The 12,504-nt window shown below is 39.3% G+C and overlaps 2 protein-coding genes across 2 annotated transcripts in view; both read right to left on the bottom strand.

The window, feature by feature from the left end:
• col9a3 (collagen, type IX, alpha 3) overlaps positions 1-2,173 on the bottom strand; it is a 33,304-nt gene extending 31,131 nt beyond the window's left edge. Inside the window, exons 1-2 of the mRNA XM_088608249.1 lie at positions 1,931-2,173; positions 311-379 (exon numbers count right to left, since the gene is read on the bottom strand). Of these exons, the coding sequence (XP_088464375.1) occupies positions 311-379; positions 1,931-1,996 (135 nt within the window). The 5' untranslated portion in view covers positions 1,997-2,173. The remainder of the gene's footprint in view (positions 1-310; positions 380-1,930) is intronic.
• A 661-nt stretch (positions 2,174-2,834) lies between these two features.
• On the bottom strand, positions 2,835-11,803 carry ogfr (opioid growth factor receptor). The gene is made up of 7 exons (XM_088607948.1): positions 11,351-11,803; positions 8,820-8,888; positions 7,614-7,698; positions 6,693-6,771; positions 6,489-6,555; positions 6,243-6,391; positions 2,835-5,077 (listed from the first exon to the last, which is right to left on the bottom strand). Exons 1-7 carry the CDS (start codon positions 11,477-11,479, stop codon positions 3,859-3,861), a joined length of 1,797 nt encoding a protein of 598 aa, XP_088464074.1. The 5' UTR covers positions 11,480-11,803; the 3' UTR covers positions 2,835-3,858.
• Between the last annotated feature and the right edge of the window lie 701 nt (positions 11,804-12,504).

Here is a 12,504-nt window from a genome sequence, read left to right as displayed (position 1 = left end):
CAAATGACATTATCAAAAGACCAAATTAAAGTCGTTTCTCTAGTTGGTACGCAAGATCTTCCAAGGCTAATCCGGTACTTATCGGATCAAAAGAAATAAAAATCCGAGCTAAGTGAATGATGCGGAAGATCTCGGGGCTTTTGATATCAGACTAAGTGGCTATTAGGAGCTGTGAATAAAACTTGTTGCAGTTTTGTCTCCAGAAGTAGGAATAATGATGTTGATACAGTAAGCAGTGCTTTTCTAGTGGCAGAGAGACGCCCTTTCACTCCCCACCCCCTCCCCTTAAAACCGGCAGGTTCCCACTCACATCGGTGCCGTCCTTCCCCAGGGGTCCCGGGGGTCCCGGCAGCCCTATCGGTCCCCGAGGGCCTGGTGTCTGGCGCACAAAAACACACAGTCAGCATAAACAACAGCCGCTTGCGTCTGGACGACAGGTAATAGCACATCCATCACACAAACATCTAGTGCGTAAAAAACATCCAGAGCAACATAGACAACAATCTCAGAGGTATGAGCTGTACAATTATAAATTGTGGTCTTCACTGAGATCTTCAAAATGTCTTCAGCCATATTCCGCAACACATAGCTTTATAAAGTCATACATGTTGAAAAGCGGTGCACAGAAAGAAACCCCCGACAATAATCGAGGCGCTTTAACGCATCAGTGGGGCTTACTGAGCGCTCCCCGTGTTTTACCAAACTTTAGAGTTAAATGTGCGCGCTTTCCCAAAAAAGACTATGCTCTTCTTTTAAATGCAGGGGTGTAAACGAGTATTTCAGTCTAAATGTGTTCAGAACAAAAAATATAATGCGATTTATAATGCGCTTTTAATAATGCGCACAGGTTCCACGTGGTCCCTAAGCTAAGCAAAGGGCATGACTGCAAATAAGGTTCTTAACAGCAAATTATACAATTATATTGTCAAACATTAAATTTACAAGTCAGAATAGGACCGTTCTTAAATAAATCAAGGTAAGCAGTAAACTGAGACGCCGTAATTCTCATAGGCAGCAGCAGAGGAGCGGAACGAACAAAGATGTCATTGTGTGACCGTTACCGATCTCCCTGAAGTGAAGGCCAGTCCGGATTCCTGAAGCTGGACGAGAACGCATAAAGCCTCGTTTCATAATTACGTACAATAGTTAGTACATTATAACTTACACTAACAATAAGTGACTATAAAGAGCAATAAACGCTAAGATTTTATCCACGTAAAATAAACGGTTTCCTTTATTCCCACTTCTTCTAGTCTTGTTAATGATATGAAATGCACATTTAAAACTCTTCTACATTGCACAATCATGAAATGTTTTAAAAAGGATGCAACCTATTCTATGGGCGAGATATCTGCAGTTTCAGAACAGTTTGTAATGTGAACGTCTTTGTTGTTCTTCAGGTGCCGTTATGAAAAATTATGGTCCAAAGAAAGCTAATTTTATACCATCAAAGTTGAATAAAATATGCTGTTTAATATTCCCCAACCCGACCCATAAGAATCGACCTCAGAATACATAACATAAATGACAAATGAAGTAAACGATTTCTCCCTGTCTAGTCACTTGTTGCTTAAAAGTTCACACTTGGTGAAATAGTCCAGCTCTGTGCTCAACTGAAAGGACCACATTGTTTTATCAGTTAAAACTACTCATACGATATTGTGCACAAATCCTGCGCAACGCATATCATATCCATGAAGAACTTCGACCCGAAAATAATGAAAAAACAAACGACGACAAAGAGAGGAAAGAATAAAGTCGTTTTGTTCAATAGGGGAAGGGTCGATAATGTTACCTATTGCATCTTCATAATCATTTAGCATACCTGGTGTTGAGCATGTTATAGACCAGTTGGGGCTTACACTTAGATACTGTATAACCATTCGAGGCGCAACTTGGGCTGGAGAATGCGACAAAATTAATCACTTACCTGGGCTAAGGATGCAATCAAAAGCTGGCAAAGGAAGAGCAGCCCAAGAGCTGAGAAACACGCCATGGCTCGGGTCCTCCTCTCAACTCGGATTTTGAGTTAAAAAGGGTCACCCCCTTCCTCTTTCCCTCTCGCTGCCTCTCTCCTCCCGGCTTATAACGGACCGTTGCTTCTCCTCGCGGCGCGGAGCTCGTGAATAAGTTCACTTTGCATCCAGATAAACCCGAGTCTCCAGCTGGAGGGGCTGAACTCAAAGTCACACACGTCGGGGAGGGGGTAGGGGGGGCACGGCGCAGCACAGGAGCTGGAAAAGGGCACGGGAGGGGGAGAGGGTGTGGGAAGGAATAGGCTGTACAATGTGCGTGTCAGTCAGCACCTTGTGCAAGGTGGGACACAAAGAATCAGCGAATTAACAGCTCAGCACAGAAGTCGGGGAGTGTCATAATGTAGCCCCCATTCCAATACAATAAAGTACAATGTTGACTATTTCTCGATACACCTCTTCTAGTATTAGGACAAACTGGAAAAATGAGGAGGTTCACGGAAAGTGGTGCAAAACAAGCAAATGATTTAGCGTTAAGATACTTAAAATTTAAGAGTGCATATTCCAGGAATCTTATCATCTTTTCAGGTATTCAATGATCCCATCTGCAGAGCAGTTCTATGTGATAAAAATCTGTATTTTAGATTAAATTGATGGACCTTTATATTTGTCATCCATATATCGTATGCATACATTCAATACCACAATGCATAAAACCATTAATTAGTACTTGATTGTTTTGCATCAGAATTCTGTAAATACAAGAGATCTATTTAAAGAAACCATTTATGGCTGGTATAATTAAACACTGCTGTTTCCTAGCTTCTTCCAGAGCTCAGATGTCTGAAAAGAACACTTCCATTATTAAATATTAAACGTTTTATTGTAAACGTAAACAGAACTGAACAAATGAGATAAATAGGTAATGTTTAATTTGCATCAAATAAAATGACTCCATTACTACTTGCCTTGTTGTTACAGAGATTTAGATGTAGTTCAAGTTTTGAAAGACATATATAAACGATAGTTGTATGAGAAGATATTGAAAAAGAAAGAACATTATCATACACCTCCAAAATATTTTCTTCCTGAGATTTCAGTTTTAAAAAATGTGAGGAAAAAATAACTTTGGCACCTACAACTGTAATGCATCATGAATAACAACATATTCTTAAGGCTGTTCTTACATCCAATAAACTCACATTTCAACAACAACACAAGATATTACAACATTTGGAGAAAATATTATGACTCAAAGCACTGTGAAACAGAAATGTAAAAATCATCATTCAAACCATATAGCAGTAGTACCAAATGGCTATGCATATAATTCTGCCATTATATACAAGAAGTCAGAATGTTTCTCCTATTCAGACTATACAAAAAATAATTTCAGGTGACACTTGTAAAGGGAGATAACTGTTGGGTTCAAGGCTTCAATATGTTTATACTGCATTTTGTAGACTTGTAGTTGTAGACATACTTCAGGGTACGGCTAAGGGGAAACATGACCACTGCACTATATCAATTTTTTGAGCCACTCAACAATCACAAAACTTTAAGTCTAGTATATGATGAAACCATGCAGAACTCTGCCTTTAAGTGACACAGAATTTGTGATGGGCAATGCATCTGATTTCTGGATTTAATTTTGGTGTGGGATCTAATAAAATTCATTTTTCTTCTACGAGCCAGTCTATTCAGAAAGTCTTTTAAGACTATAAAACAGAACTTAAAAACTATGATCATATAAAGGAGCTTAACCTACAGAGGACCTTTTAAAGGAAGAATGTGTCTTGGTACATAAAATCTCCTTCACTTAATATATTTAGGTTTTATTATTTCGTAACAGATTGATGTGATCGGTTGTAAACTTATCACAATTTTAATCTCCCTGTTCCATTTCTGACTCTGAATTGTTGTGTGCATCAATGTTCACTGAGTCAACATCCATGTCTTCCTCCTTGGACAGAGTGGATGTACGTTTGCCACGCCCACTTTTCTGATTAGAGTTCTCATTGGTTATCGGAGCTGACTTCGTAATGCTCACATCTGCAGGTCTATTTGTGCCGTCTGGTGTTTCTCCTGCATCTGTACCGCCAGTCAGAGATGGTTCAATTAGTTCCGGTTGGCTTGGTGTTCGAGCTGGTTCCTGGTTTTGTTGAGTTCCCAGGAGTGCTGCATCTTGAGGACCTTCCAATTGATCTTCAGGTGATCTGTGATTCTGCTCATTCTCAGCTGCACTTTGTTCGGAATCTGGCATGATAGTCAAGGAACTATGGCTGTGCTCACATGGCGTCATCTTCTCATTTTTTCCATCTCCAGCTTCTGCTTCATCATTGTTTTCATGTAGATCATCATCTACAACATTGCCTATTTTCTCGGTTTCTCCTCTTCCCTCATCTCTACTTTCGTTCTCTTGTTTACCTTTAAACGCGAAGTCCTGAGGGGATGCCGCTTCCTCAACGTTGGTTGAATTGCAGTCTTTTGGCAGCTCGCTGTTCTCTTTGACCTCATCTTTTCCATCACCTGTACCGACCTCTTTTTGCCCGTTTTCTGCAGATGTTGGTAAAAGTTCCGACTGCGCGTCGTCAGACAGACTTATCTGTTCATTACTTTGACTTGCGTCATCAGCGACTGTTCCTTTCACTTTGTAGTCAGGGCATTTCTCCTCTGACCTATTTTTCGTCCCCTCTTCAGCTGGTTTACCTTGCTCCTCCTCCTTGCTATCCTTCCCTTTGTCCACTACGCGTCCCTTCCCAGGATGAACGTCCTTGTTCCGGTTGCCTTCGGAAGCTGAGACCTCACTGCTGTCCGCTGATCTCTTTCTGGCGAAACGTTTCTGAACCCTCCGGGGGCACCACACAAATTTGTCCTTGGGCTCGAAGTGTTGGTAGGCGTACTCGATTAGTTCCCTGCGCTTCCTCTTGTCTCGAATAGAGAACAAGAAGTAGTCCAGAACGCTGCGCTTCACGCTGCTCAGCTCCTTATTCACCAGAGTCTCTTCTAGGAAGAATTTGACCAGCGGAGCCTTATAGTGTTCAAACCCCAGCTCGCCCAGACACTTCAGGATACGGGTTATGCGAAGATTGTTGTGCATGTTTCTGTAAGCATTGGCAAAGAAAAGAAATAAAAAAAAGATTACAGTGTTGTTGACTGTAAGGGAAATGAGACAAAGGAGAGTTTCTTATAACACTTAAGGATTATGCTCGCAAAACACTAAAAATAAAATCAATTCACACATTTGGAAATGAGCAACATTAATCCATACATTCATGTGGGATGAGCAAAAAATTGACAGTGCTCAAAAGGCACATTTACACTATCAGTTTGAATTTTAACATTTGATCCTGATCAAATCTGGCACTGCAACTACACTGATAGCAGAGTGAAAGGTATTGTGTCTAGTTTAGACTTGACCTCCTGGCAGTGCTAACAGCCACAGAAATTAAAAACGTATCAACTGCACTATCATACACATGGTGTTCTTTATGGGCTCCTTCATGGAGAAGAGTCCCCATTACCTGTAAAGTGTGTTGAGTGGAGTGTCTAGAAAAGCACTAAGTGTAAGGAATTATTATTATGGGTTAATTGAAATACATTAACTGTTTAGCAAGATAGAATAATTTATTTCTTGATTGGTTTAAGAAATAAATAAGACTCTCCCTCACATGGAACGCTAGCAGCTTATTAGGATGTATAAGACCACCATGTAGCCAATGGTGTGTCCCCTAATGAACGCTTGTATGTAGGCAGTAAATTTGACAAGTTCTATTCATTTTTTTGCGGAGAAGAGACAATGGTGTTATAAGATTATAACTGACAGCATCTCAAAAGGTTTTGGTGTAAGGATTTTTCTTTTGTAAAAATGCATTATGCTCTGGTCAAGAATTATAAGGCTGAGATTCACCAAAATGATTTACCTGTAAATTGTATTTTTACTGAGTGTTTGAATATTTACCAGTTTCTTAAGGAAACAGGAAATACCTCCTTCAGTTTGTTGAGTTCCTCAGGATTCCCGCCACAATGTGAACCTATCACCTATCATCACATGAACTCCAGACCTCTACATAAACTGTTCACAAAAAACATTGTTGGTTTTGTGTGAACAGTTTGAGAGTGGAGGGCGAAAGCTTATCCAGACAAGGTGACAGTGTAAATATACACTGCTGATCCCAATGCAATTCAATGTATTGGAATAGTACAATGATCCTGATCACAACTGGCAGCTTAAATGCACCTAATAAATGAATCAGCCTTTTCACTAACCGGTCTAAATTATCAAATCGGTCCTCGAAGTTCCAAGCTCGCTTCACTTCTCCAGTCTCCTTGTTCACCAGCTCTATACCGTAAAATCCCAGCATGAGCTCATAAGACTGGATTAGTCTTTGTTTGGCTACTTCATTCTTATGAAATTCCTACAAAAAAAATGACAGAGAGCAAAGGTTTTCAAGCAATGGTTTACAAACCTTTTCAACAAATTTGCAGACGTTGTTTGTTCTTTTGTTCACTCACCTCAATTTCTTCCCTGGTTAGTTCATAGGCCATGTAGTTCATTCCTGGCTCACGTAAAGGAAATAACCTGCAAGTTGGTTATTACAACAACATTATTGTATCCAGAAGTTCACCACTTTCTGATCATTTAATACACACTTTTACTTTTGTATATACTCTTAATACTATCCTCTTGTATAATAAATGAGGTTGAAAATATCTTACCACTGAATGTAGGAATGGTTTCTTTCCAATTTCTTATAGTCTTGCTTCCAGTTTTGGAGAAATTCGTTGATCATTATTCCTAGAGAAATTAACGCAAGAAGAAAATGGGACTTTTATTCTTGGGTATTGATTACACCATTCCAATAAACCTTACATTTTCCTTTTGTGTACATACATTTGAAAGTCTTCTGCTATTTGTAATGCGCAAACACAAAAAAGTTTTCCAACAGTGTACAAATCTGGGATCAATAACTGATTCTTTGCTTTGGAGTTCATGGCACCAACTCCTGTACTTCAGAGGGAGAAGAGCGATAGGCTAACGAGCTCTTCTGATTGGGTCACGGAGGGGCAGTTCATTTATTGATTTCCTCACAATATTCAACAGGAGATTTAGTACTGACTGATTATTCTGAATATAATACGTTCTGGTCAAACAGACCACGGACAGTTAGTTACGCCTTTTCACTGAAGAACATTTTAAAACAGCCATTCCATCAAGCTGTTTTTTTAAAAGATCCAATTCCAACAGCTCCAAGGTGCAAAGTGTGAGACACTACTGAGAACAGAAAGTCTTGTTCCCTGTCCTGAACTATCCTAAACTTAATTTCCTCTTGCTTGCCCACTATATCACAGTTAAAGCTGTCAAAGATGATACCACAGCTTCCTTCAAGAACTGGCAAGAAGCAATCCTTGGATCAATTAGCTATTAGCAACTAATTGAGCTAGAGGGGTCAAATGGCCAACCCTGTTTTATAGAATTTCTTATAATATGGTCTAGCATTAACTATCAGGTTTTTCAACTAAATGAAAGCAAAGAAAGGCACAAGATAAAATAATTACAACAGAAAATCGGTCTCAGAACAAACAGCTTTTAAAATTCTTCAGTTTTGTAACTAAATGTAAATTAGCTTCATGACATACCATCTGGCTCAGTGCCAATTTCATTCAGGTAGAACTTCAAATTGAACATCTTTCCACGTGAATACTCTTCATTGTCCTGAAATTCCTGTTGGACAGCAAGAAAAACAAAACAAATAAGTTGTCTTTGCACTAAAGGTGTACTCTCACTTATGAGGACAAAACACAAAGTGTTAAAACACTACTAACAGTGAGGAAAACCTACCTTTCTATTATTGCTCTCTAATATAATACAGTAAATAGTGTTCAAATTTCAGTTTTGATTAACTCACTTGAAATCTCTTCTGCCACAGACAAATCGGTTTGAGATCTGTAAATTAACAAGGAATCACGGCCTACTAATAATCCACATCTATGAATCGGCCTCATTATTTTGTTCTACTCCCCACTGATATCCGTGTGGAGAGCGCACTGGTGCATTTAGGGTGCCTTTGCATCAACCAGGTGGGGGCTGCACACTGGTGGTGGTGGAGGGGAGTCCCCATTACCTGTAAAGTGTTTTGAGTGGAGCGTCCAGAAATGTACTATATAAGTATGAGGACTGAAAGGTGGAAATAGACAACCAGGCCCTCTCAGTGAAGATAAGCAACCCCCGTGACCTCCAGCATGCCTGCGGATTTGTGGGGCTGTCAGGCTGGGACGAGAGTGAGGAATGTGCGCTCTCTTCAGACTGGGGCTGATTTGACTGCGATGTTAAAAACGGAGCAGCTCGAAGGCGGACAAGTCAGAGAAGCCTGCCTCATGCTCTCCTGCGTAGGGGTGTGGTATTTGTAGCTATGAGCCAAGAGGTGAAAAACACAACTGGCAATTCTGAAATGAGTACAAAAAAATGCTGATTCCAAAATCAGGTAAATATAACAATAAAAAACGGGCAACTCAAAATTTTAAAAAACACTTTCAACCTTTCGTTTTAGAAGTAACCACTAGTCCAGTTCCAAAGGGATACGGAGGTTTGTTGAACAGAAACTCTGAATTCCTCATTTCTCTTTTACAAAATGTGTGAGAAGAACAGGAAGGGACTGACTCAAACAAACAGCATTTTCACATCAGCCAATAATCATTCATGACAAAGTTTTTAAACTACAAAGTTTTTAAAAACAAGCCAATCATTTTTTTAAATTCTGTATACTGCAATCTTGAATCCACATTCACAATCATCAGAATACAGACAAAGTCCTATTTTTTAACAATAAACAGCACAGCACTTACTGGATATCCGTGCCTATAGTTCTGCATGTCCATTGCAGCACGCTGATTTCGAGAAGGCTGGAAAAAGCTCTGGAAAACAGAAAGGTCACTTTTTCCGTGAAAACAAACAGGAGGATCAAACACTCTGAAGACATAATCCATTCATCTTAAAACTTGTTTTTCTTAGAATAGATAAGAAAAATAATTTGTGTGAAGAAAATGCCAATCAATAGAAAACCAGAGGCCCCCAAGCAGAACTTTTAAAAGTAATTACGTAACATCTTGACATATTTTAGACTAAAGATTTTAAACATCAAACAGGAAGATAAAGTGATACTTGGGCTTTCTGACGTATGCCTATTTTTGTTTTGTCCCTGAAGAATCAGACTGTTTGCCCATGGTAAACACCGTCTTTCCAATGACACCATGACAAGTCATGATTCGTTCTTCAAAGGAAAGGTAGCTCATGTCTGTGCTAAAAGAAAAGCTCTTCTCGGGATAAGCACATTGACAGCCCCCTGCTATGGATGCTTTCTTTGTCTGCATAAATGAAATGGAGAAGCACTAACAAACAACCCGCACAACATTCCTCACATTCTGTTGCATAGCTGTTACATTTCTGCTCACTGTGTGGCGCCCTGCTCATCTTCTGAGGGCCGGCAACATTTATCTCCAGTACTGTACTTAATAGCCATCAATTAGTAATGGATGACAGAGGGCTTGCCCAAATATTGAGGGCTGTATGGCAGCTATTGTAGTGAATGTACACTTTTTCCTAACTGTGGCATATCCTTCTTGTGCTTTCTCAGCTGTTGATCGTGTTTTTTTCAGGCCAATTAAAGACTTTCCCATTATGAGGTTACATTACCACAAGGGCTGTGATTAATACCGTATGAATGCACTTGCCTGACATTTTTTAGAAGCCTTAAAAACATTGAAAGATTGTGGCACAAGGAGGGACGTGCTGAGGAAGACAGAGCAATCTGCTTGTATCGCATCTCTGCCAAAGAATGGAAGAAAACTTTTCTAATGTTACATAATACTGTATTTAAGACTACAGCAGATTACACAAAAGACTTACAATGTAATGCTACACATTTGTGCTCTTGGCTATTTAAAACGAATAGACTGCAAGACCAGACTTCTCAAAGGATGGTACCTGTAAATAAAGACACTCTACAGGGGAACATACTGTAATTTCTATTTCAATGACTGGGACACACACACAGCCTTCTAAGCAATAGTTTCAATATGAAACTTGCGGCTATGAGGCACAACCAGGGATAGTGTTTGATTTAAGTTGACAATTTAAATCGATCTCTAAAAAAATATTTTCCTTCACTGCTGCAATTAGACTGTTATGCCCTTTATATCGATCTATTTCATACATAAAGTTATCAAAACAAATTCTTGGAAAACAAATGATAAGAAAAAAAATAGACAAAGTTTTATCAGTCTTAAATATTAAACATAATGCACAGACTACATGCATGAATTTTTAACTGTGTTTTTACACAAATTATCAACATACACTAAATTCGTTTGAAACTTCACCAATTAAAGACTACCTTAACAGAAAAGAGCAAACTGATGTACCAATGTCGTCTCTACTTAAACGTGAAAGCTGATTTAGGGTTTCATACCTATTTAAATATAGAGGCAAAATGGCAATCATGATGCATGATGTTCATAATTAACAATAATGACTAGTGATACACCAGATGGCCTTTTCTAGACTGCCAAAACATTATAGCTCCACTTTAGAGGATGTCACAAACGATAAGTGTATGTGCACTCATTTAGGATTCCCAGCAAGTCGGTATGTTACTATGCACAACCTCCCTTTTTAATAAAAAAAAAAATCAATGACAAATTCTGGCAGTCTAAGCACCACTGTGTAAATATCTGTAGATTGGCAACCGCCCAAGGGTTTTGAGAAAGTTGTTTCTGCACCGACAACATCACAAACCGGATCTGCAACGTCCTCTGGTCTCTTAGGTTTCTGTTAGCGGAAATGGAAAGTGAAAATTGCACAGGCAAGATGCTGGAATGTATTCAAAATGATATTAATTGTTCGCGCAGTCGCCAAAGACAAGAGGATTTTGGTCCTTCTAACTTGCCGTCCAACATGACAAAGCACAGTCAGGCGGAACCCTCAGAAAACATGGGGGAAATGCAATATTAGGTTTAATTTGAGCACCACATAAGACGGTCGGAAACAGATTTACGGTGTTCTTGTTTAGCGATACACTGCTTCTTTAGGTATTAATGCATAAAATGCAAAGAAATACATAAAATGAGAGAAACCCGTAATGTGTTACGTTGCACTAAGCTATACTCTGCCAAAATCAAGGTTTAAACAGTTTAATTCTGTTTTTTCCCCGTATATTTTATAAAGGTACTATGAACGTTCATATACTATAGGTGCTAAGCTTACACAAACCAAAACAGATCTACTGTAAGCTGTATCGCCCCAGACTGAGATAAGGTCTACTAGTAATCTCATTTTCTAACGAGATTTATATTTTTAAAAAACAAACAAACAAACATACAAAACTCCAGCTTTTCTGAGATTTGCTCGATATAGATCTCCGCGCTCCATTTCCCCCAGGGTCATCTTCCTCGCTTTCAGATTCCCAGGTCGAATCGTAGTCGCAAACTAAATCGTCGTCGGAAGACATGCCTGCGCGGTGCTTGGCACACAGTCCCCGTGTCTGCGTGATATTCGCCGTGGAGGAACTTTTATACTACGAGCCTTTGCCGTTCTGCAGCACAGGAAGAACCACCACCCGGCTTTCCTAGAACAGAAACCGAAAGTTCCCACCCGAGTTCGAGGCAGCGACTGGCCGAAAGCAGGTGGCGGCCGCAGCTACATTACTTATGCGACTAGCTGGGCAGAAGCACACTACTGCCCTTCTATCGCTGTCTCACTGGTTTCAGCTTTTCATGAAATGGCCTGGTCGTAAAACATACATTTTATAAGTTAAACGCCTTAAACATTATTGTATTTAATTTTTGAATCACGTTTACCTACATTTTATTATAAACGTTACTTCTAATAGAACTGCGGGCTTTTTTTCCCCCTGCAGTGCAAAACATTTAACGTGAACGTGAATGGGCTCTGAGCCTTGATTTGTATTACCCAATAAAATTGGAACCATGAAATCAGTTCAAAGGTTACTGGACGTTAGGAACTATAACATGCTATAAATATCGGTAATAGCATCAAAACATTTTGTTATGGTTGCGGTTCATTTAGCTTGTTTTTTTTCCGTTCAATCGAAACCTGAAGGGAATTCAAAAAGGAATTGCAGGGAACATTAACTCTTTACTATAAGAATGGATACAAACAAGATCTAGTTTGGTTTGCAGTAGCCAATTGATCCTGGGTAACTTGGGTTACTGGGTAACTTCTTCCAAATGTCCAAAATTATTGGTAAACACTGACTGCGTAAAAAACACTTACTGTTCTCTCCATTTTTAAAATGTACTTCCACACAGTTTCTGTTTGTACTCTTCTGGTTCATGCTTTTAATGTTGATTCTAAAGAAGTTCACTGGTTTGTCCTTGTTCCTTTGAGGACTGACAGCACTTGTATAATGTCCCATTGTAGTTTTCACTGTTCAGTATTAAAAAGGTTCATTCCTTTTTGCCCATTTGTGTAGAACATTTCCCTAATGCCAAGGAGGTTTCTAGTCAATTTTTT

The sequence above is a fragment of the Lepisosteus platostomus genome, chromosome 15, assembly GCF_059453375.1.
Source record: "Lepisosteus platostomus isolate fLepPlt1 chromosome 15, fLepPlt1.hap1, whole genome shotgun sequence".
Taxonomy (NCBI): domain Eukaryota; kingdom Metazoa; phylum Chordata; class Actinopteri; order Semionotiformes; family Lepisosteidae; genus Lepisosteus; species Lepisosteus platostomus.
This window is presented reverse-complemented; position numbering and strand designations above follow the sequence as displayed.

Coding starts and splice junctions, on each gene's coding strand:
- ogfr (XM_088607948.1), bottom strand. CDS start 11,479: ATGTCTTCCGACGACGATTTAGTTTGCGACTACGATTCGACCTGGGAA. Junction 6,772..7,613: donor AATTGGCACTGAGCCAGATG/GTATGTCATGAA, acceptor TAATTTCTCTAG/GAATAATGATCAACGAATTT. Junction 6,392..6,488: donor TAACCAGGGAAGAAATTGAG/GTGAGTGAACAA, acceptor TTTTTTTTGTAG/GAATTTCATAAGAATGAAGT.